This window comes from Mugil cephalus, chromosome 21 (genome assembly GCF_022458985.1).
Source record: "Mugil cephalus isolate CIBA_MC_2020 chromosome 21, CIBA_Mcephalus_1.1, whole genome shotgun sequence".
Taxonomy (NCBI): domain Eukaryota; kingdom Metazoa; phylum Chordata; class Actinopteri; order Mugiliformes; family Mugilidae; genus Mugil; species Mugil cephalus.
The window spans coordinates 10,203,795-10,229,808 of record NC_061790.1 but is presented as its reverse complement, the minus strand read 5'-3'; the positions used below and the strand labels follow the sequence as shown (position 1 = coordinate 10,229,808).

Genomic DNA, 26,014 nt, shown 5'->3' with positions numbered 1-26,014 from the left:
ACTCCGACTAAGCCGTCCACCCAGTTGCATTTACTGACTCGAAGGACTAAAAATGGAACAATACTTGTACTAAACTTGCCCTCATGGCTCTATTACTGATTTTTCCAACACGGGGAAAGTGGAGAACTTTTGTTGGCCTTGGCCAAAGGTTAAAAGTCAATCATGCATGGGCCACGGCCGCTCTGTACCAGTAATGTGTGTTTGTTAGTACAGGGGCTGTCTGCAAAGCCATTAAAGCCCTGACCCTTGTTTTTAGACCTCGTCATGCCCTATGGTCTTTGTGTTTCCATCATGGTTCATCTCTGATTGATTGTGACAGGGAACAATAATGGGCACGGAGAGAAAAAGAATTCTCTCTGACTACTTGTCGGTCCATATTAGCTCAAGCCAACACCCCCGTTCCCCCAAATCTATGTAACTGATGGCAATCCATTAGTGAAGATTACATAAACCTTTATGCAATCACAGTCTAATAAGACACCCTTAAGGCTTTACATGGTTTAACTAATGTCTTTATTAATGGTCAACCATTTAATAGGGCCAGTTGATAGATATATTATGTATCAGAGTAATTTTCCCAATGTAAATAGATCATCAAGTTTGCAGTTTTAACACTTGTTAATAAACTTGTATTGTTTCAGAAGCTCTGCAGCTCTGTTCATCGAGCTCAAGGGTTCCAATGATGAGGTCTCCATGATAGATTCAAGAGTCAAAAAGACGAAGCAAGTATAATTCTGCGGGAGAATGATTACCTACAAAGTGTTTCTCAGGTTTTCCTGTGATTTATACTGACCATTTTGTTGAAAACTAATATAAATAAAGAGATGTCTGCGCATTAATATGCTCTGAAAAATAAGAGTAATTGCCTTTTGCCTGGGAAAGCTGTTAAGCAACAGTCCCTGAGAAAAAGCGCTTGAATTTATTACTCCGGTAGAAAAAAAAAAAAAGTCTGCGCATGTGCCTGCAGGAAACAGGTGGTACTGGTGAGATTCAAGTACGAAAAAATTATGTTTGTATGGAACCAAAACATTATGAGAAAATGGTATTTTAAATAGCATTTCAATATGGCAGGCAAGACCAGCTGATAAATTCATCATTTCCTAATTTGGAGTTAAATGTTTTCACAGATCTGTTACATTTGATTATTTCACACACTTGCTGGAGGGGTTCCTATGGCTTAAAAAGGGCTCGTACAGTTTTGCATGTTGCCTTTTTAATAACAATCAACAATCAAAACAATATTACTGCCAAAAAAACAACACCTAAAGACTAGATGACGCTGACCGGGCAAATGTCAAAACAACAGTACAGGGATTCAGAATCGCTCTCCTGACTCTGAGAAAATGAGGTCTAACTGTACATCCAGCCACTGTCATGTTATGACTTTTTCCCCTCCCTCTTCATTTTTGTTCCATTAGGGCTTCACCCTGTAAAAGAGCACCAAAACAAACAGAGACAGAGCAGGGGGAATGAAAGACTGCAGTGTTTTGGGAATGCCAGAGTCCTGACTTGGACATGCGACTCTTTGTCAGCTGGCAGGAGTGAAGGGGCGACAGGTGAGTTGATAGGAGTTGCATACAAATTTACACAGACTGGGTCACATAGAACAGGTTAATCTCATGGAAAAAAATGTTGCATATTCTTTCTAAATCACAAGGAAATGTAACAGTACCCATAGTTTAATATAAAATCGCTTCCATCGGGGATCAAATTCTTCCCAGTTAGTGAAACAATCACTATATGACAAGTTGCATAACAGACTAAATCTGCTATTAATGTAAAAGAAGTCCCATAAAAACCTGTTGTGTAACATGTGTTCGCTTCCAGTATATTCTTTGATGTACCAAAAATAATTTGAACCTGTTAGGGATGAAAACTTCCAGTGAATGGCAGCGTGCTCGTGGCAAGTTTCCATCACAGTTCTTCCCTTCCATACAGGTCCCTTCTTCTTCTTCTTCTTCTTCTTCTTCTTCTTCCATCCGTTCTAATAGATGCACCGAAAAAAAAAAAAAAAAAAAAAGGCCATTGCTGCTGGCTGGCCAAAAAAGAAAAGCTTGGCTCAACTTCTTTGTTCATTGACTTTCCATTGCAAATCCAACAGGCATTCTCTCTCAGCTCTCCTTTTCCCTGACCACAGCTATGGCTTTGGATACAGCAGCAAGTCTGTCCTTTCTCCTTTTGTGTTGGAAGATAATGCCCACTGTTAGAAGCAAATGGGAACCTAAGGCAAGTTCAGGGAAAAATCCAGCCTGAAAGGACTATTTGACCATCATCTGAGCACCGTCATCTATATTTGTGACTATTAACAATATAAAACCAAGGCTAGAAACTGTGACTATGTGGAGTACGAAGCGCAAAATATACCACATTTTTTGGTCAATGCTCATGAAGCAGTTCCAGGTTGTTTCTTTTTGATGTAGATAGCCTTAGGAGTATGTTGTTCACCCTCACAAGTACAGATGGGAGCATTTTAATATTATACCTTGATTGGAGGACTACGTTTGACTAGGTTGGGTTTAAATTCAAATCGGTCTATTCGTCATCCAGAATTGAATGAGCGGGAGGAAAAGTACAAAACGAGAAAAACTTTTCTGAGGACATTTGCATCCTCAAAAATGTGTGACATCTAGAGTGGTGTTCAGTTCTAAGCCATGAGGCCACAGGGTCAGTTTAAGTATTTGTCACAGCTAAGAGTCCAAAAGTCATAGAGCATGGGTTTGGTGTGTACCTAGTAAAATCTGCCATTCTGCGTCCGTGTGCTCTCAGCTACACTTGCAGGACTTGACGATCATGTTGGAGAGCTGCTCCACTTTGGGGGTTCGTCCAGAGTAGTAGAGTATAGTGAGGGGTTCCAGGTCTTGAGGGACACAGCAGGGGGAGGCGGAGGCCCCTGGATTCAGAGTGTTGTACAGGCTCAGCAGCTGTTAAATGAGACAGTGAGAGTATTTACAGTTGTTTTGTGAGCTGCTGGTGTCAGTTTGCGATTTAATAATGACCAAATCATATTTTAAATGTTTTTCCACATTTTGCGGAACAGCAAGGTCGACAAAATGCTGTCTGCTCATCTAGAGGAGTCTGCAGGACATAACTGTCTATGACATCTTACGTAATATAACCATTGATCGGTTGGGTTTTGCAAAACAATGTTGGCGCCCTTACACCTCAGCTCCAATCATTTAGTTCATATTGAGAGTGAAGGACGGTGGGAGCACTGATCCTCTGTCCCCGTTGTGTTTTTTGGGTAATTTGTATCTAACTATTTCAGGTTTTGTGGACCCAATGCCAGACTGACTTTTTGACTGTATGGATCTTTACAACGTGAAGGAAATTGTCTACAATTTTCATTGTGCATAGCTTTTCACAGACTCTCTCTGTGAGGTCTTTCTTACCGAGCTGTGCGTTGTGTCTGAGCTCCTCAAGTAAGGGCAGGGCCCAGAGCAGTAGTTGGCGTCGTAGCCACTGGGCTCATGGATCCACTTCCAGTCCAAATCGCGCCGGAAATCGATGTGGAGCTTGCGAACACAGCAGCTCTCCTCCAGGTTTCTGTGATGAGGATAGATTGTTGCAATGATACATTTCCAATCACAATCAATGTTATCTTCAAGAACCATTCAAGAGTAGTGCAGTCGAAGATTTTTGTCACTATTAGTAATATTGTTAATGTATCCCTTACGAGAAACAGTAGTTTGTGTCCAGCGCCCTCTTTCGTCGGCGTGAAGATTGATTGTCGAGGCGGTGGGGCGGGATCATCATGAGGATGAGGTGAGGCAGATGCTGCTCCTTTTTCCTCTTCAGGTGGTCCAGATCCAAGCGACTGCGCTCCTCATCTCCATCAACACCTTCATTGTAAATACGATCGAGACCCACTTTACCAATCTTATTCACTACAATAAACAATCCCGTACAAGACAAGCAACAATCAGCACTGCCCCTAATTAAACCATCTTAACTTAACCAAACTGAAAACCATGCTAATAATCTGGATTATTTACCAGATTAAAGGTATATTTTATTCATATTCTTAAGGAGTAATAACTGCAGACCATGTGCACATGGTAAAGTGGTTGTAGATGTCAAGAAAGTGTTAACATTTACAAATATTAGATCAAATGATCAACCAATATCTGACATAAATAACTATTTGACATAATGACTGGAACCCACCTTTAAACTTCACCTCCAGTACCTCGTTTTCATTGTCAATGATGTCTCCATTTGGGTTGAAGGTGTGGCAGGGACAGTGCACACTGATTTCCAAACCCAGATTAGATCCTGGTGGCAAACAATCAAACAAAGCAGCATCGTCAAAAATCCTTGTGTAACATGTTTCTGATTTCAGTTCCCGTTGGGGTTAATGATGATGATTAACATTAGTGAGAACTTGTGCAAACAATTTCTGATCCTCGTGGAGTGATGTGATCTCAGACCCACCTCTGTTCGTCAGCCATTCCCGCACTGTTTCAGTCACATCGAAGGAGATCCATTCCGGAGGACCCCTGGTCAGCACATTCTTGGCTCCAATGTAGCGCTGCTTCCTAATGTGTTCATTCGGCCTCAAAATCTGCAAAGCGATAACAAATGGTTGGGCGCAAATATTTTCTCCAAAACCCTTGAGCAAAATGGCGTCCGACAGAACAGACACCGGACAAGGACATTGGTAGTAGAGTTGATACTTGTCAAAGTCACTGTCCTGAATGAATATACATCACTTGTAAGGAATTGGAGCTGAGATGTGCATAAACTGCATTGCTAAAAAAAAAAAATAATTGCAAAGTCCTGCAGTTAAAAGATGAACACAAGATGTCTTTAACCAAACTACTATTCGCAGTCACCAACTTTTGACCTATAATTGCATTCTTGTCAATATCCCAGCCATAATTACAGCTGCTAAATCCAACAATAAGATTAGCAAGCAAATATTTTTCTAATTTTAATAAATTGTACCTGAAGCTCATTTATTAGTGTTAGAAATGCAAATTAATTTTAAAAATCAGCCAAACAAAATTTTGTTGTAACTTGTGTACAATGACATTAAAGCTCTTCTTCTGCAGTCAAAGGCTACAGACCAACACAGGCTTCCCTGGAGCCAAGCTATTAGCATAAATGCAACTAGCTAAAACCCTATAAACAACTTGACATAGTTTAACATGTTAGGAAACTACTGCCTGTATACACACCCATTAGACATAGACCTGTATTTGCATACAGCTGGAGACGTTTTTTACCCCCGTCTTAAAGTGGTTTTTGGCTCTGTTTTAGCTTGCTTTCTGCTAGCTAGTTGCTAGCTTTGGCTTCATATCAGGTCGGCAATGGATTGTTTTGTCAAGGCTTGTTTGTTGTTTGTTGGTGGAAATAAATATTCAACCATTAAGTCCTGCGGTGAAGTAAAACCAAAGCTCAAGGATGTGGAGACCGTGTAGAGCTGCAGAGTCGTCGCTACAAGTAACCAAAAGTTCACAGCGTTGAGTTAAAACTATCGGTGTTTGTGCTCTGCATTCAGTGGGAACATTGAGCGAAACGAGTTGCAAGTCCAGTCTCTTTCTTTAGACCAGAAAGAGAAAAACATGAATCACACTGCGAGGTTTATAAACAATATTAAGTGACTAATGAGATGGGAATGAGAGATTTGAGAGATTACAATGACAGTTTATTTCATTTGTCCAACAAGGACTTGGAGCAGAAGTAATGACGCCTTCTTCATGGAGATGCTACAGTATCTCAACTCTGCTGAGGTTGTTTTTATTACTGGAAATATGTTTAATGTTATAAACTGAGCTGACCGGTTTGTATTTGAGTTTTTGAGTTCTCTCCTTTTGGAATTTTAGTTTGAAAAAAATTACCCTGAACTTCAAGCAGGACAGAATTTACTATTACCTAATTTCTGTGAACAGCACTAGTACGATGCATGTATATCTCAGGACATTCTGCACTGACCTGTAATATTATTATTCCTGAAAGAGCAGTAAAAAATGTTTTCCTTTGGCACAAAGCGATCATATTGAAACACTGGATTACAGTGGATACCAGATTAAGCACAGATATGCAAACAACCTGCTCGTCATACTTCTAATTTAATAGTTTTCTTCCCTAATCTAATGCAGTCTTCCCTGACTGCGTTAGATTAGATTAGACTTCATGGTCAGATTTTTCTGGCGTATTCCGTTGACGTCGGATGGCAGCAGACAGAAGAACACGGTCAAACCATATAAACTGCTGCGCTGCATTTCACGCAGAAAAATGTCGTGCAACGTTTGCCAAGAATACGTTTATTATTCCTTCCTGACTATCTGTATATCCTGGGTATACATACACGGTATATTCGTAAACGGTACAAACAGTTTAGTGTAAACTTTGCATTGTATTTATATTTGTATTGAATTCTCCATGCCAAGAATATTACTACAGAATGATTGACCTGTTGATGTTTTCTACAACTTGTGTGTGTGTGTGTGTGTGTGTGTGTGTGTGTGTGTGTGTGTGTGTGTGTGTGTGTGTGTGTGTGTGTGTGTGTGTGAAGTTTTTACTGGAACCGTTTAGATGTAGGCTGCTAGCACAACAGTATCCTTGTCCCGGTTCTGCAAACATTCTGCAGGCCTCCTCAGCTTATTTGCTTTCGCTCTAGCTGTTACACATTCCTACAATCACAATTTAGTTTGAAATTAATCCTTTTGATCAATTAGGGCCTGAAATAACGCGGCGGAGAAGGACTGACCGGCTAATTTTAGAGACGCTGAATTTATTGTGTGTAGAAAATTTTCATCCGAGGGCGCGAAGAGAGGGATTTTTCGTCTTGTTCCCTTGACTTTGCCTTTTGATCCGGGTAGAGAGACAAGTAAACGGTACCTTTACGCACCTGGTAGAGTTCAATTCGCTGCTCGTTCCTCTTGGCAGTCGAGTTTGGAACCTTCAGAGCCCGAAACTCCGCTCTGAAGAGGTTGGTCGCGTTCCTTTCCATGGTCGTGACGTCGAAGCGGAAAACATTAGAGGGGATGCTTTTTGGGCAGGAAGGCAGATCATCTGGAACAGAGGATAAAAAAAAAAAAAAAAAAAAAGATTTTGTGTGAGAACAGGATAAGAAATTCCAGCAGTGTATTTCCAGGGATAAATAACTTCTAGACATTATTTTCACAGATATTCGCTTTTATAAACTCTTTCATATGTAGGAGCTGACATGAAAGTCTCTCAGGCGTTGACCGTTTTTTCCAGCAGACATTTTGATTTGTCACAGTCCCAAGTGAGACATCTGCGTGACAGGGAGCCAGCACGGATGAGAGCCGGACCCTGGAAGTGAAGAAACTAAATCGAACTCAGACATAATCACAGTTTTTTCTGTTTTGCGACACTTCACAATGTGTCCGATGGTTAGGGCCTAAAAAGAATGAGATTGTTTGTGTCATTGTATCTAACCCTGGTGTTCTGCTATTCTTTACCACAAAATACATTCTCAGTGTAATAATTACAGAAAGATAAGAAAACAAAATCCACATTTGGATATATAAAATATGTCTATTATACGTTTTATTTAATGACATATTCATATTTTGACTGATGGAACTGACAGAACAGAAACTTGTGAAATTGTCATTTTTGCTCTGAAAAAATTTAATTTTAATTAATATATTATCATAGACGTGTCATATCTATAATAGACAATTAAAATATTATCAAAATAAAGCATTTTTTTAACCATTTTTTTCTTCCATCAGGGGTACTGGTGAAGCAGTGAGACGTGGTAGTTAAGCTCCAAAGTGGTTCACTACTCTGTGAAGTGATGTGAACATTAACGGCCTCAGACTGTAGATTTGATCTGTGCCTACTGTCTCTTGAGTGGCTGGCACCACATTTATCAACCCACAGAATGAATGATTAGCGTTTCCTGCCTTATCAAAATTCCTCAGCGTTTCTCCAACACATTTTATCTATATTTGGTGGAAGGGGAAATGTTGTAATTGAAATAGCGATATGATTGTGCTCAGTATGACTTCACCTCTCTGGTATCCGTGTATCAAAAGCCCTGCTATCCTCAGTCCCACTGACAACTTGTTGGACCTGGACCCTTCCTGACCACGATGACTTCTCCACAGCCCACCTCGGTCACTGATATATGCCAGATTCTGTACGCGCGCCACGCTATAAAAGGAAATCTTTTCCAATGTTTGCTGTCCAGTCCCTCGTCGCGATAATTCGCTCGACCTCTGGCTGCTTTCTGCTTCGTTTGCACCTGTCAGGGGCTTGTGTTGGTTCGCAGGGCGGTCTCAGATCCACCAAATGTCAACAGTCTTCGTTCAAACCCCGTCGAAGCCCAAACTTGTGTTTGCCCACATTAACCGAGGTAAAGAGAAGTGATGTCACTGGCTCAGAGTCAGAACCTGATTCCACACAGTCAGCCGTCTGGTTCTGTTACACATCAGAGGCAACACCCTAAGGTGGCTGCAGCTTTTAACCGCTGGCATCCTGCACACCCTGCTGTGTTTACCTGATCTTAACGCAATAGGTTGATATTTTGCGAAAATATTCACTTTCTTGCCGAGCGTCAGGCGACGCCCTTCACCACATCACTCTTGCGTGCGTGTGGTTAATATAAAGCTACTGGCTAAATACTGAATACCTGGAGAAACCACTGCAGCTAAGAAAGGTAACTGGATACGGTTTATTGCACAAGACTCAAGATAACTAACAACTGTAAGAGAGTTATTTCCTAAACTATAATCAAGGTGTGGCAAACAGCTATCAAGAAAGAAGCCAAGAGGAAGTATGACATTAGAGAAAGGCAAAGTCTGCAACAAAGGAAGAGCACAACAACAACACATCTGTAAAACTATTCAATTAAAAAAAAAAAAAATTCCAATGAATCCCAGAGATGTTAAATTAGGTTGTGACCACTGTGATAAGGCTGAAGTCCTGTTGATAAGGGCGTCAGATCAGAAAATAATATCCTGTTTCACTGACTGGACGACGCTACATTAACATATCCTCTAAAAGAAAATCTGGACCGGCTTTGAGTCAGTCACCACTACTGACTAAACTGATTTAGGTCAAATGTGAAGAACCATGTAATGCATAATTTGTGGGGGGAAATCATTAACTGCATATAGGAGAAACACGTTTATCATTAGCGTGCACAATGCACCGTGTCATTTAAACATGTGTAGTGGTGATACAATAGAAGTGACCTATAAGCTGCTTTAAGCTAATAAGCTAAGTTACTTGAAGTAAGTCATTCTATCTTTTGACTCTATATTGAAAGAGTTAAGGAACTTTTCGGCCATAATTTATTTTGCCTTGAAAGCCGTACCTGAAAGCATTATGTACTGTACTTTTATTATCTGCCCCTCCTCCGGTTCATTCCTCCTAATACAATATTTTGAAAGAATTTCTTAAAGCTTACACTCAATAATTAACTGATTATATTTAGAGGTTCAAAGGTCACTGATGTCACATTTTTTGGCCATAACTCAGCCCCATAACTGTGATATTTTAGGAACAGCCCAAGGGAATTTCTTTGAAAATTTGACGCAGACATCCAAATCATGCGGCGATGAACTGACTGGAGTTTAGTTTTCAAATGCCAAGGTCGCTGTGGCAAAACATACAGCTCAAATGTATTTTATATCTGAGAGGTCAAAGGTCAGCTTTACTCTGATGAGTGTCACACATTTTGCAGAAACACTTAATTAAATCCCTTCTCTTCTCTACTTAAGCTCTTCTGATGACATATTACTTTCCTTTTCCAGTTTTGCTTTTCATCCACTCACTTGTGGATTCGACTAAAAGAAAAAACTGGTGTTGAATCGACTCTTAGGAAAAAATGACATGTATGTAAATCTTCCTTTCATCTGTGTCCCTTTTGAGTATCAGGATCTAGCATCTCAAAGCACCTACTGCCTGGCGCGCAGCGTTTGTCAAGATCGTTTTGCGAGATTCGAAACAGGACGTGGCTGAGGGAGAACAGTCCTTTGGAGAAACACCTGTTGATTTCAAAGGGCCTGTGATGCAATGGTCTTGGCTTTACTCTCGACCATGAGGCCCTCTCCAGCTCTCGCACATGCACGCACAGCTTTTATCATATCCTACTTTCTCAGCCGTCCAGCCCCGGCCGGACCACATGCCGCTCGACTCTCCTTCAAGTGCTGACACATGTCCCTCCCGGTGCGGGTCTTCCACGTCCAGCTATTTTAATTCAATAGAGGAAATGGCTGCATGCGTGTTGAACGCAAATCACTGAGGGGGGAAAGAATGCGAGCCTAAACTGATTATTTTATCAAAGATTTTTACATACGAAATAAAGCTCATTATAAGCCGGGGCTGTAAAATGTTACCTCGTGTTACCTACTGGGAATAAAATGATGGCAGAGTGGAATCAATTTAGTGAAGTTAAACCTGAGCGCTGCAGCGAGTGATCTCACTCTCATGGGCCACCCATGTGTATAATTAACTGGCTGAGACAGGCAGTGGGGTCACTTTGAGCTCCAATGTGTCTGTGCGTGAGGGCTTAATGGGACCCTATTCCTCCCAAACAGACAGGATGGAGGGATCCCTCTCTCCTGCCTAATGGGGAGGTCCTTCCATCATCTAACTTTTCCTGTCCACCCCTGTTAACTTTTCCTACTTCTCCTCCTAAAGGCATCCCCCATCCGCCTGGGCAGATGTCCCTCTCATTTGGACTTGACTGGAAAGGAAACGGGAACATCTGGCAAGAGGGACATGATCCATAGAGGGGAGGAGGGGGCAAGAGGAAGAAGAGTGGACTCAGGAGTAGGAGGAGAGTGACTTTCCTGGAACACAGGTTCAGACTAAAAACAGGTTGGCCAGCGCGACAGAAATAAAGCATATCCTCCAAGTACACCTCGAGTTGGCCTTTTAGTTTTCACAAAATCCAAGAAATATGACGAATAAATAAAACAAGAATTTGAGAAAGTCACCCACAGATCACAAATGTGTTTAGCTTATTCTGTCTTTGTTCAGGCCTTTAAGTGTGCGACGATGAACGTTTTCTCTGTGTTCACACTCAATTTTTAGTTAATTCCTGTATAAGGTACAACAAGAGCTAGTCTCCGCCGGAACTTAAAAACGTTTAAGGTTAAGTAGGAGACAACCTGTCTGCATGGGCAGTGGCTCTGGATTTTAGATGAAAAAAGAAAATTTCTAACAAAGTTTTGCGATCATAAGCCTCGAATGTGATTGATGATCATCGGTGGGGCAGTTCTGAGAAGAAGGGAATTTTGATTTGGTGCGTAATTACGCACCATGGACACGTTGGTCGTTGGCATGAGCGCTATAAAGTATAAAATAAACTTTCCAAACCCTCTAAAAGGAGTTATACTTACTGGTCTCTTGTGATCCGTAGATAATGTTGAATTTGTGTATCTCTTTGGCGTAGTACTCTGTCTCTGTGTTGTCCTGACCGCAACTCTGCTGCCGATCCCTCCCCAGCTCCTCCAGTAGCTCCTTGGTGCTGTTATACAACGCTTGGATTTCATAGGGGATTTTAGTCGGTCCCAGAGACTGTGGAGGACTTGTCAGTCGGAGTTTGCTCAAAATTTGCCCTCGTATCGCTTCGACTCTCTTCCTTTTCACGTGGTCGATGTCCACGGTGGCACAAGTTGACAGGGATGAGCTCAAAGTTGCGCAGTTGAGGAGGAGGACGAACAGCAGAGCCTTACCCAAATGCATCTTTCACTCAGCATTTGCTTCGTCCGGCAGCAGAAAAGTGTATATTCACAGCGAGGACTGCCAGCCGCGTCAGCTAGTCTTCAAATCAGCCTGATAAGACGTTTCTTTTAATTTCCTCGGTAGCTAATGACGGAAGGCGCCTCGCTTATTTCGTTTTCTCGTTACAGTCCCCTTTGCTTTCAGCAGAAATCCAACTTTGTTTTCGCCCATCAGACATCAATCAATTCAAAGTTCCCGACAGACGCGCTCCTGCGTATATGAAATTTATCCGGTACAAGTATCTCTGAGGAAGCAAAACGATTTTTCATCAGCATAATTGTGATCAGTCCAGCAGACTTAAGTCTTCCTGCCGCTTGGCATATCTCTCCTCTTGTCTGTCTCATTAAAATCTAGTGCCTCGTGATTGTCTCTGAGGAATCAGACCGCAGTCTGTCACGTTAACGAGGTATATGCGACTTTGAGCGGTCCGTACGGCCCCATATGAGTTTTATACCAATAGGTTCCTGACGTTTTGGCGGAGGAGGGACCGCAAGCGCCCGGGAGTGCCCAGATCACAACAGCGCTCGCTGAGATGCACTTCATCAACTCTGGCCTGATAAATGTGTAAAAAATGACATATAAACGAAAAGTTCTTCATTTCTGAGAAAATGAATCATACCATATGAGGATCAAATATAAAGCTGAAAAGTTTTTTTTTTTTTTTTTTTTTTTTTAGCTTTAATTCTGTTTGCCTTTAAACTCGATGTGGAGTCCAGATCTGCTCTTGTGTACCTGTGTGTTTCACACCATGTTTTAATGATCCTGTTAATTGCGATGTGCTTGTTGTTTTAGTTCACGTGTCTTCTGATTGTCTGCTTTTCTATACGCGTGTTTATGGCCTTGAAGGCGCCCCCTCTAGTGGCCGGTCTGTTGAACTGTCCTTCTTCATCTGAGCTGATTTATTAAATTCCTCTCTGAGCTGTATACAGTCGCTTGCCAGTTCATTAGGTACACGAGGGAAAACCAATCCTTTCTAATATAACAGTCCTGTACTAAATCTTAACTTCACAAAGGTTATGGTATTCAGCATTTGTTTAAAATAACCGAGAGAGCTGTTGATTCAACTGTGTTTTCATTGTGGAGGCTGTGGCTTGTAGTACTTTTTAATGGCGTTGCTTTGTTCCAGCACACGTTTCTATTATTTTAGTCGGCGATGTAGGCCAAATAACAGAAACACTCGTGTTTAATTCAATATAGTTTAAGAGAACGACAAACTATATCCCCCACAATGATCAGACAGTCGAACCACCACCTTTCTTCTGCTGTTTCAACATAAACTGAACATTATAACCTTCTTAAAGCTAAGATTTAGTGCAGGACTGTTATATAAGAAAGCATTTGTTTTCACTTGTGTACCTCCTTCAAAGCTTTGTCAGGAAGTCCGCCGTCGTGCTATGAAACATAAAAGTTTTCTTTTGTGTCTGTGACTGGCCTTGGACGAAATAGTATCATGTAGTAGCGACTTCCACAATGGCAATAAAGGGTTCACACAGTTCACACATAAAAAATTCCATGTAGATAATTCGTGATCAGTCACAGTTGGGTCTTTTGTCTGCCCCCCTTAAGCCGGAGTCTTGTTACAAAGAGCCACACAGCGCAGGACAGTTCCTGTCGTCTGAAGCCGCTCTCAGATTGCAAAAATCCTTTCAATCGTCACATTCTGGCTACATGATTGCATTACTCTTCAAAAGAACTAAAGTTTCCTCACTGTCAGCGCAGATTTTCCCATGCCCTCTGCAAACCGCCATCGCACAAAATTCATTTTTTTCTCCACCGTCTGACGGTTTATTTGCAGGCCACGAAGTTATTTTATCTTTTCATTTTTTTTTCTCTTCCCCCCGCTTCCACGGTCTGTTTTATCTCTATTCATAGAGCATATCCACATTTCTCAGACCTATTTTAGGTCAAGGCTCACTCAACCACTGGAGGCCCCGTACCCAAACATGGGGTCTGGCATTTCGCTGTGTTTCTTTTGCCCACCAGTTTGCATAGCACAAATGATTTCATAGAATGTCCAAACTTGGTAAATATTTGGCTCTCGGTCATACATCCAGGTGCATAAGTGCACCATATACAATCCTCGCTGAGTTATTTTTGCTGGTTTGCTTGAGTTGGAGATGGATGCAAGGTATTTATTTGCATATTTTCTCAGAGAAAGGTTATTATTTCCTCAACTAACCTTGATAGTTGGAAAAAAAAACTAATGTTGCATACAAGCTTGTGCAGCCAGTCCTACTCTAAAATGCTGTTTTGTTATTTTTCTCTTTTATAGTCAAGTGTTCACTCAGGCAGTATCTGCAATTTACGGTATAAACACAAAGAAAAAGCTTCAGTCAGAACATTAACCTTCTGTAAATACGTGCTCTGATGCAGCTCCGTCGTAGCGTCGAAGCTGGTAAACAGCTGGTTAATTATCAATCTCCTTTTCTATCTGCTGACTGGGACACTTTGGTAAGGTTTTTTCTAAACTTCTGGTTATTGTTTGGATTGTTCTCCAGGCATCACTCTGGCTGAGATGTCTTCATCCATAGCGCGGTTCTTCCTGTGGTGTGTGACCAATCCAAACCCAAAATGGACTAAAATGGGTGTTTGGGCTTTTTTTTTTTTCTCTTTCTCGAGCGTGTGATCCAACAATGTGCAGGGAACGAGATGTCTTCATAGGCATTGTGAAACTATTTTAGAAGACGCGCTCAGGTCACTGGTTTGCCTCAACCACTTTCCCACTTTCCCCGCTGTGATTAACGCTTTGCGGAAGGCTCTGAAATCACTACTGTCCGTCCTACCTACCACGTACCACTTTCATCTTCATCTCCGACTCATTATGTGATTTTTCTTTTTGATTTTTTTTTTAAATTCTTCCGCAAAGATTAGCAGATATGTTTTTTTTTTTCTTAAAGTAGCTTTATAAAATCCTCTGCGCTCCTGCAGCTGAATTGTATTTAAAAGTGGGGTTTTGACAGTTTTGATGGCATTGAAGTGGGTCGTTTTTCTGTCGCTGCTGTCTGCACCACACTCGGTTGGTTGCGTTGGAAGTTCTCCATTAAGCCAGCAGATGATGCTGCGTAACAAACAATGTAAGACTAGTGAAAGTCAACATCTTAAACCCCACCAGAATCATCATTTATGCATTTATAGCCACATTATTGCTTAATATAACAATATAGCCACAAATTCTACCTTTAATATTAACGCAAAATCCTGAATCCTTATGAGGGCCACTACATTCTTCCATTCTTATCTGAACAAAAATAGGGCAGAGATATAATTTATCAACTACCAGATGTACTGGAGCACGTATTTCACTTTGCCCCATCAACTTTGCATGGCGTGATTATGATTTTTTTTTTTCCTGAGTGTGTGCCTTTCTCTTATTGCTACCAGGACTGCAACCAAAACAAAACGCGACTGTGTGTTGCGCAGCACAAAGTGGCACCGCACAGCCATCCATAATCTGACACACACGCACACATTGTAGTATTTCAACCGTCTGGGGATTCCTAGACACAGTCCCAGACATCGCCATCAAAGTTCACTTTTACTCCAAGCGTCCTCCAGTGATTACCTCACTTGCTGGGTCAGGTTTTAGTGAGTCACTCTCCGGCAATCTCTCCGTCTCGCACAACACACGGAAAAGGAATGCAGCTACAGACCGGAGGATGAAAACAAAAACACATGCTGGTAGCCACACTGAGAAATATGTCCGCCTTTCTAATGTAGGTGAGTTTCCTGCTGACTTGTCAGAGGAGTCGCCGCAGCTGTAAGGCGTTTAACCTCCTCTAGCAGCGCTGTGACCGGCGACTGTCACAGATTTTATCACGCTTCTGTAGAGTAGACAGATTGATCTGACCACACACACACACACACACACACACACACTGTCTGCTTTAGACTGGCTAGACAGAGTCAGACAAACCCCAAATACTAAGCAGCCTCCTGCCAGATTTCCCTACTACAGCACACTGACAAGCCAGCACAGTAAAGTCTGCCTCGTCTGGGGGTTACAAGACTATGAGTCATACGTGGGAGTCAGTTGGGTAGGAATGCTAACAGGAGACCCCTAAAACCCACACCGGCGGAGACAATGATGTGTATATGTCATGGCCATACAACTCGAATGAATCATTCGTCCACCATCTGCGTTAGTCGTCAGTTTTCTTGATACATGTACATAGGAAAGGAATAACACGCCGGCTAGACGATGACTTAAAGTGAGATCACGTGGAGTCAGCGAAAGTTGCCCTGTCGCTCTGTCATTGTTGTGTCTGTGGTTTATTTCTGTGTCCTGTTAAACGACTCCATCACAGTCGCCTGCAGAGGTTATGATGTAATGGATCGGTCGAAAGTGCGTGGGGTAACTTTGAAATAGTGTACAAAAAAAAAACTACATGGTCTAGTATGACCAGTGGCTTGGTTGTTATATGTGCGAGTTATTGCTCTATAAAGAACAAAACAAAATGCCGCAGCATCTGACTCTTGCCGCTGTGGAAGTTGAGCACACTTACTTTGCAAATGCCCTTGTCAAAAGTGATTTACAATAAGTACTGCGTAATATAATGTAATTGCACTTCTTTTTCATTAAACGTCGTCTGTGTTTTCTAACGGTCACCAGGCAAAACAAATCCATCTCTGAGTTGCTGCTTGTCCACTAGGGGGCAGCAGACCTTCAAACCACGCTGAGTGACACGGAGCCGTGACATGGCGGTGGCAGAAAGGTTTCCACTTGCAGGGGCTCGGAGCGACGCCGACATCCCACATCTGACTGCGTGATTAAAGTAAGTCCTTCATCCACTCTCGTTTTATCCCTGTTTAAAACCTTAACAAGTGCACGCCCACGTTACATGGAACTTGGACTCCTACGACCCGCTGAAGAAATGTGCACGTCCTTTTAGTTTGGTGGCGTGCACGTGGAGTAAGGCCTGCAGAGTGAGTATAATCAGAGCCTGTATTTTATTTTATTTTATTTTTTATTTTTTTGACAGGATCATGGGGTGAATAAAAGAGAACTAATCAGTAAGTCTGAGTGATTTAAAACAAAAACAGACATGAAAGAGGCTTAAAAAAAAACCCCGTAGAGATGCAAGTAAAATGTCACATTACACGCCTCTTATTATACATATTCATTAGAATATATTTTTACATCAAATATTGATTATATAAGTTTGAAAGAAAAGTGCTGAAAGAACACACTTCAGCTAAACCGTTTCTATTTAATTGTGTCTTTTTACTCGTCTAAATCTCCTTTGTCATTTCTTGGTGCTTGCATTTTGGCCGCCGTGGACCACAGCCGTGGGTTTTGGCAGGACTTCGTGACGGCTTGCTCCCATAAGATGGCATATTGCGCCGGCCCGGTGTCACAGAGGTGAGGACCACTCACTTTACATCTGGGTCTAAAGGGGTGGCGATCTGCTGAGTTAAGGCCTTTTGGAAAACAAAGGACGAGGTGTCATTGGGCCTCTGCATGAATATGAAATAGCGAAGCAGATGATGTTGATTCACGCTCCAGACAAATACGGTCAAAGCTGAGGCTAAACACGCTTAGCGTTTCTGGATCGGCGCTCGCCGTCGAGTAAGGCGGCAGAAAAGTTGCTGTGCTCGGTGATGTTTGTTGTGATTACTATTGGCAGGGGTTTGTGTGCGAGTGATTGACGGCGGAGGCCGGTTATGATCCAGCTCAGTTTAATCATGTTACCAAACCGTGAGGGATTCTTTTTCAGTGACTTCAATTTCAGTTTCAGCGTCGTTTTTATGCTGTTTAGGCTAAAATATACAACTTTCCTCCCCCCCCCGCCCCCCTCCTCTATTTAGACGATCAGCTGTATCAAGAGAGGCCAGAGAATAAGGAAGGAAAACATCTCTCGGTTATCCTTGCTATTCGTATGGAATTTCAGAGAAAACCACATCAGGCCTTTTTCCACTTCCCTCCAACTTTAACCCTCCAAACCCCCCCCCCCACCCCACCTCTGTTTTCCCGTAAGCGCTGCGAGTTGGATAATGAGGGAATTGGCTTTTGGAATCGCGACAGCACTGGCACGCATGGCAGAGAAAGTGTCAAAATAACAGAGAAAACAAAAAGGAGCTTTACTGGAAATTGTTCAGTGCGGAGCAGACACTGGACACTGGTAGATAGAAGAGGTCGGAGGTTAATGCCTGTTCTCTGCTTTGGACCAGAACAATGATAGTGTGCAAATAGCCTCTCTAAGACAGAACGCAGGTTTGTGCTCACACATACATTAATCGCATGCACACAAGCACAATGGCAATGTGCTCGTAGGCATTCACACACACACACACACACACACACACACACACACACACGCCCAGCATTGGCCAGGTTAGTGCTGGCCTCCTCATGCAGAGTCTAGACAGGAAGCTGGTCCATGCCAGATTAGGGATTTTCTCCCTCACACTCTCTCTTTCTCTCTCTCTCTTTCTCTCTCTCTCTCTCACACACACACACACTCATACACACACACAAAGTCATACTGCTGACAGTCATCTTCTTTCAATATGTCTGCGTGTATTGTGCGCTTGGACGCGTGTCAGACAGGGAAAATGAGAAAGAAAAGGAGGTAAAAACAGAGACTTGGTGACAGAGCCCCGTGTGTACGTAGGTTTGTCTGTTTATGCGCTTGTCTGTCTTTGTTTGAACAACTCCCGCGAAAAAAAAAAAAAAAATTATAAAACAACTCGAGAGCCGCGAAGAAACACAGATTCCACGTCTAGAGCTTTCTTTTTTTTTTTTTTTTTTTTTTTTCGGGCTCGATTACTCATTTTTCCTCGACTTTCCACCCATTGCAATGATGAGGCTGTGGCGCAGCAGTGTGAAAAGTTCAACTTGTCCTTCCCGGGTACAGGGGCGCACTGCATCCTGTAGCGCTTAGCTAAATTAAACCGAGCCCCCACTGTTCTCATCTGCTCACCTGTAGCCCCTGCCAGGCCTGGCCATGACCTCTGACCCCACACAGATGGGTCTGCATAATAAGACACGGGCACACACGGCTAAGTGCCATCTCGGACATGTTTGATGGGTAGCTATATCGGACCAAAAAAGTTTAAATACCGTATGTAGCGGAATGCTAATGCGTTGACCTTTCTGAGCGGGCGAGGGCTTATGCGAATGTGTGTGTTTCTATACTTCGCTGCATGGGTTCGACTGAGCTTTTTAAGTGTAAATACAGACACCAATAGAAGTGCGCTCACTGTGGATAATCTTTGTCTCTCTGTGCATTGTTGGCCTCAGGCCAATGACCTCTGTGCCCGGTGTATGGCAGGATGGGCTGTACTCTTCACTCCAGCTGTATGAATATGCATGGCCTCCTGGCTCATTAGAAATGGCAGCAGAGACGTGGATTACAAAGAGCTTTCTTGAAAATGGCACGTACAGTTTACAGCTGAAACTTCAAGTGGTTTATGTGAAGCAAATGAAAATTCATCAGGTTTGATCTGGTCGCGGACGCTAATAAGCAGATTTCTTAAGCATCTAGTTCAGTTTGAGGTGAACTGTGCTGTTTTTTTTTTCCCTGTGTTCAGTTTAATCCCACACTCGCTTTCATGTGTTGAAATAAATTTAATGACATTCAAAAGTCTATAAGCTAAGTTGTAAATATTAGAATCAGAATTACTTTATTTATCCCAAGGGGAAATTACTTTTCGTTACAGCAGCTTATATTAAAAGTGTACCAGTTCAGAAGACAGAGCAATGTAGGCGATAACAATATGTAGAATACATTAAAATAATAGGCAATTAAAATAAGAATACACATATGAATGTAGAAAATAGAAACTATATATAAAAACAATATATGTACAAGAACAAGGGAACATGTGTGAATATGAGGTATTACACTGTGGGAAATTATTGTACATGGTGAGTCTAGAGTCTAATAAATCTATAAAGAAATATGTATAAATATATGACAAGAAAGTGAGTTATTGCAGAATTTCAGTAAAAATATGAGTTACTGCACAAAAAGGAATTTATCCAACCAACTGATTAGTGTCTGACAGTCAAAGTGACATAATATCCCCCAAATCTTACCTTGTCTGTCAATTCATAAGATGCTTGCTGTAAAAAAAAAATAAAAAATTAATACAATGCACATACAGTATATTCCATTTATATATCTTATGTTGACACAAACTTTTTTGATCAAAGTTCAGGTAGCCGTCATCTCCTCCCAACTCCCTCTCTCTCTTTGACACTGAATATATGAGCATATTTACGCCTTGTCTTAGAGGATATATGACAGATGTGCACTAGCCACAGCTGCATTAACAGTATATCTCATCCCCTTCTTGGTTCCGTCTGTGAAATGGTTCTCTTCATTTCCCACATGAGTGGTTTTCTTATCATCCGGACCCCCGCTCGCCTGCCCCGGGGGCTGAGTTAAAGCCGATAAAACACCCAAATATTCTGTTAAACATGGGCGGCCTGTGCCGTGCGGCCGCTCCCTGCAATGCCTCCTGGGTAATTATGGTAATAACTCAGCCGTCAGAGGCGAGGCCAGAGGCCCCCGGGATGACGAGGTCAGACTGGAGAGCCTGGGACGAGGAGAGCGGTGGCGGTGGCGGCGGCGTTGGAAACGGCGTGCCGGGGTCAAGGTGAAGCGCGGCTGAGCCGCTGCGTTGCTCTCCCATAAAGCCTTGCTGTCACATCAGAGGCCGCTGGATGTATGTGGACATTCCCTCTGATCTGTCCTCCTCGACGATCAAGATGCTGATGAGGGATGATGACAAGTGTTTCAGCGGCTCGGGCGTTTCTGCGGCCTTGACTGGCCCGGCGCCTGGTGGCTGGTTAAAAGGTCAAAACGGTGGCACTGTTGGAGCCGCACACACACGGCTGCATGTCGCGAGCCGCGCCACCGTAGTTATCTTTGTTTCTTTATTGAGACGATCAGAAAATCGAAAGGACGAAATGTTGTGGCACGGCTGTTGTGTGAGAAACTGAGATGTGCACGATTACTTTCAGAAACATGAAATTGACTTTCTTTATTATCTGCTTTTATTAACAGCCTCTAATATGATAAATAACTGAGAGTCCAACTCAGCGTTGGACGTGTGGACATGTGTCGCTGTGTTCATGCTAAAGATAGACCCATACGCACTTCTCATACATACTCTACAGTTGTGTATGTATGTGGGACACTGAATATTAATCAAGATTGAAGTTAATAACGTTAATTGAAAATGTGCCGCAGTTTGCATGACAGACTAATTTGCACGCGTGACAAATGAACACTTTGTCCTAGGAGTCTTGCACCAACAACACAAGAGGGCCAAGTTTAAAGCACAACAAACAGATCAATCAACCACAGCGAATCATTAATTAGTACAAATCTGTGTAGTTTAATTAAACAATTGATGTTCATTTCCAAGCGGCTCTTTGAGACGTGGTGGCGGATTTTACCTTGTAAATTGCTGTTTCTCACAAATTCATAAAGTGCTGAACTGACTGTACTGTGCAGCCTCTAACAAGACCCTGATCACACTTACTGTATTTTATGCGCGTGCTTCCGTGCACGTTGAAGCCCGAGCCATCGTACGTAATACATGTTTAGACTTAAAGTTATGCTAGATGAACAATGACAGAAACACAATATCCCCCCAGTTTTCTGTCCAGAATCCTGGTCAGAGGAGAGACCACAAGAAAATGTTATCATTCAATCGTCATTTTGGCTCCTTCGCCGTTCCTTTGTTTCCCTGAACTTTAAATTTTCCCCTGTTTTTCCTACTCCTTCGTGGCCCGGTTTCAAGCGTCGTCTAGGTCATCGCGCTCTCTTTGCATAGAAAGATCCTCTCCTGAAGTATAAATTTGACAGGAAGTGGGGTGAAGTGACAAGCGTAATCATTTCCAGCGACACGTGTCCTCCATTCAGACCGAAGCTAAATGTAAAAGTGATCATGGCCGGGGCTATTATCAGGCATCCTGATGTCAGGGAAAATGAGAAAGCTGCATTTAGGAAAAAGTGTGAGGGAAAAAATCTAACACCGCATTGCAATGAATAACCTCGTACGGCACCAGGAAGCTGTCCATTTAAGTTATTTTGAAGCTAACTAGCATTAGAATTGACAGATAGGGGCTCAATCTTAATTTTGGCTCATGATTATAACTCTCATGTACTTTTTTTTTTTTCTTTTTTCCTTTCTGTTGTAAATTGCCAAGCTTTAAATATCTGGTTCACAAGCAATCCCAGCGCCGCTTTATTGAACCCACACTCCTGCTCACACGGTCGCATGCTGTAGTTTATTCACTTCGGTCCACGCTGCGGTTCATTGAGACCCCTGACCTGCAAACAACTATAAATATTTATTTGCGTCGGCTTGTCTAAAAATAACCGTATTACAATGGAGTGTCCTGGAAGAGGTCCAGGAGAGTTGTGCAGCGAGCAGCAGTCAGCATTCAGAGTCCGGCCCCCGTGTCCAGAGAGAGATAGGCCCGTGTCAAGAGGCAGACATATCGATAGCTTTTGTGGTCAGCAGGAAAAAAAAAAAAAAAAAGAAAAAAACAGAAACCTCACTTAGCGAGGGATCCTTTGGGTCCGAGGATGTATTTCTGGAACATGCAGACCCAAAAGTGGGAGCGGTGTTTGGAGCGATGGAAATGTTCTCAGTGACATCTATAAACAATATATCTGTCTCATGCTACACCACAGGGCAGGATTTGTTATGAAAGCAGCAATTTTGAGGTTTAAAATACGATAAGATGGAAAAGAACTGGCTATCTGTATTAATAATAATACCAGCCGCTCAACAATAGTGACTCCGTTCATCATATCTATAGATTCGCGAAGAAACGCTGCTATTAAATAACGTCAAATAACACTCAATTAAATGGGTAAATGCTGTGGCCAGCTGATAACAGAGCGCGTGTTGTTGGAGCCGTGTAATTTTTGTCCCCTTAGAGTCCTCTTTCTTTGTTCCCACGGACACAATGTGAGACTGGGTAAATAATAACACGTCCCATTTAACAGCGTGAAAAAAAAAATGATCTGAGATGCATCTTTTCGCTTCTGAGAGGAGGTTTAATCAGCGATCGATCCTTCGGCCACGGCGTTATAATAATGACAGATTTTTGTGTATTTTTTTTTGTATTTTGAGTCTAAAGCACGAGTTGTGAGAGTTTTCTTCTTTTTATAAATCAAAGCAAAAAAAAAAAAGGTTTTAACAACCCTCTGTCCTTCATACAAAAATTAAATGAGAGCAAAAACAGAAGATGGAAAAGTGTAGCAAAGACTCCAACCCTGTGGACTAACTACCTTCAATGTCACAGCTGCAGTGTTACCTGTGCATTATGGGACAAATTTTACGGGCAGTGTGTTAGGATGTGTAACAGAGGTCAGGCTGGACCTGTTACTGGTAACAGCCGCTCTACGTGCGGTGACATGCAAAGTTCTCCAGACTGAAGCATGTTCTGCTCGGAGACAAACAGATTCCGTGGCGGATAATTTTATTGTCCTCGTATTGTCTTCATTCTTTGTGCCAACGCTGCGTGCCAGTCGATATCAAACTGTCCGCTCAGTCCGACTCAGTATGAGACTCACTCCGCAACTTGTGCCTCTCCTCCCCAATCCCTCCTTCACCCCCAGAATGCAATAAATGTCTGGCCATCATTTATTTTAATTCACTCCCCTCTTGCACAGATGAAATGGATTCGTAACCTTGTAGGACAAGGACGTGCATGCCGTCTGCCGTCAGTTGCTGAGTTATTCTCTATTCTTCTAGCATAGAGGAAGAGAGGGTGGGTGGGTGGAGTGGGGGGAGTAGGGGGGGATGAGGGAGCGCGCGAAAGAGGCCCAATGATGAAGAGAAATAGTCTGGCATGCAAATTGCCGGCTGCCATGTCCAATGAGAAGGCCTGGCTGAGACTGTCACCGTAGAAACTCTGGACAGGGTTAACGAGGCTGAGGGGGAGACGGACAGGAAGACAGGAAGAGTCTGAAAAAACTCAGAGTGTGATTTATTCGCCAAATCATGGCGCGATGAGTGGATTATGGGTAGCCTAATGAGAAAGAGTGTTTAGGGGATAGCTAATTGAACGTGACCAAGGAGGAGAATGCTAAGAACAGATAGAGATGAGGACTGGGTGGCGTCTGTCATTCAGGTGACAGTAGTTCAGGTTGCAGTCAGGGATGTAGACGGTGTGCAGATGTGTAGGGCTACAACCGGTGGTTATTTTTGACTAATATCAGTGTTATATGTATCTTAACCTTTTGAGACCCTGTGTCCTCATATGGGGACGTTAAGTTTTAGGTTCGTGGCAGCTCATTCTGCTTCGTTTAGACCTGTTGTCCTCATAACTGATTGACAAGTACTCGTTTGAGGACGTTGGGATTTCATTTGCAATTCTGTCTCTGCATAGAAATATTCAGTATTAAAATAACTGTTTATTTACTGTAACATACAGTAAAATAATCCCCGTGTCCACATATGGGGACATTTATTTTATTACTACTAATCCCAAATACATTGGAGAAATTAAAAGTGCATACCAAACCGTTCTCGGGAGGATAAGCTGAGATGTATTTAATATTTAACTGTCTCAGCTTATTCACTTCATATATTTGTGTAATTATTAGAAATGTTGCTCATGTTGTGCTCCACCGGAGATTCGGCATGCTGTTTATTCAGATATTCAGATTAAAGACTAGCTCAGAAACCTTAGTGTGGATCATATTTATGGGTTTGAGCTTAATTTTATATTTGATAAGAACAAGATGGAAGTCCAGAAAATAAAGATGTGCCTGTGCTCCCTTGAGCTGGGCCGTGACGAGAGATTTAATATTGCTGTAATGTCCACTAGAGGGTAGTATTTAACTACAGGCAGTGTTAAATATTTATAATAGGTTCTCTTATGCATACTGTATCCGTTTAATGCAGGTCTGTTTTTACCATTTCTGTTAATTAAAATAAATAAATAAATAAATATCTTTAGTCACATCTGAATATTAAAAACTGTTGTGTGCAGGATTATATTGTGCTAATTCATAGTAATTATCAAACTGCTCTCTCCAGAATTCATATTTTCATAAAATCAATTTGTTGATTTCTTTGTGGATTTTTTTCCCACATTCTGTGTATATATTTAACAAAAAATTACATCATATATTTGTTGCCTCTCCTACATGGACTTAAAACATGGGGAAAAAAAGCAGTGTTACTAAATCCGACTAAATTACGCCCATTCCACATTAATTGCACAGATCCGGAAGCCGCACCTGAATCAAGATTTATTTGATGAGGAGCAGCAATTCATCAAGTGTTGTAAGAGGCAGGATGCAACTATTAGTGTCACCACCTGCTGCCATTAGTGTTTAATTTTTCGATTTCTGATTGATTTTGCACCCTTTAATCGTTGTGTCTTTCTGTATTAATAGTTTGTGCAACACGGCGGATGATTCAATAAAAGGGATGTTGGGATGGGGTGTCTCCGTACATCTAAATTACACCGGAGCCTTAAGAATTTTTCAATTTTACCACATAAAAAGTTGATTCAATTAACCTCTTACCATTTTAAAACCACAGCTTTCTTTTCCCTGAATGCAGATCTCCCTGGTGTTGACGTATCCTTTGTGTGTCCGGCAAAGTCCTTGGAAATGTTTTGTGTTGCATCCATTTGATCGCCGCGGCATCTCTCATTTCATGAGTGCAGCGGACCACACGTTTCGAAATGGGCTTGGACGCAAATTGGATTAATGTTTGCAAGACATCTCCTAAAGCGTTTCCACCTGTAATGTTGTTTGCAGACGCACTAAATGAGATGTCTCAGCGGGAGCGAACGTCTCCGTATGCAGAGCTAACGGAGGGAGGCCTGCGCCGGGAAGGGCTGCACTGTGACCCTCCCGGTGCAGCGCCTACTTTCTGGCTCCAGTTCCAACGGGAGCGTAGCATATAGGGGAAAGAGACAACATGGGAAATGTGATTACACGGTAGCCTAATGTAAGGGAATCTCATTTGTTTCGTCGGGCCGTTTGATTGCGTCTTCCTGTTCTGGCAAATTCGAGAAAACTGCGATGCAGATGTGGACGAGGCCGAGCGGCCGCTGTTGCCGCCCCGATCTGAGGAAGGGTGCTTTGACTTTGAAGGCGCGTGGAGAGAAACTTATTCTATTCTTTAAATCTGATCTTTTGTTTTCTGTAGCGTGCACAGAAAACCGGTATTCAGGAATGTAGACTGCGGTCGCAATGCAAGACACCTATTGAAGACTATCCTAACCAAGATGAATGAGTGGTATCGAGCCCTGGCATGACAAACGAGGGCTGAAGTGTCGCAAGTGTTTTATGACGGTCCCTGGGGTCCTTATCTC

The 26,014-nt window shown here is 42.3% G+C and overlaps 2 protein-coding genes across 2 annotated transcripts in view; one reads left to right on the top strand and one right to left on the bottom strand.

Moving 5' to 3' along the window:
* Window positions 1–1,196: 1,196 nt before the first annotated feature.
* Window positions 1,197–12,146, bottom strand: LOC124999390 (transforming growth factor beta-3 proprotein-like). The gene is made up of 7 exons (XM_047574277.1): window positions 11,328–12,146; window positions 6,854–7,017; window positions 4,432–4,561; window positions 4,165–4,272; window positions 3,674–3,839; window positions 3,390–3,543; window positions 1,197–2,921 (listed from the first exon to the last, which is right to left on the bottom strand). Exons 1-7 carry the CDS (start codon window positions 11,671–11,673, stop codon window positions 2,763–2,765), a joined length of 1,227 nt encoding a protein of 408 aa, XP_047430233.1. The 5' UTR covers window positions 11,674–12,146; the 3' UTR covers window positions 1,197–2,762.
* Window positions 12,147–16,986: 4,840 nt separating this feature from the next.
* Window positions 16,987–26,014, top strand: part of esrrgb (estrogen-related receptor gamma b) — a 70,183-nt gene continuing 61,155 nt past the window's right edge. Inside the window, exon 1 of the mRNA XM_047574517.1 lies at window positions 16,987–17,071. Within this exon, the coding sequence (XP_047430473.1) occupies window positions 17,040–17,071 (32 nt within the window). The 5' untranslated portion in view covers window positions 16,987–17,039. The remainder of the gene's footprint in view (window positions 17,072–26,014) is intronic.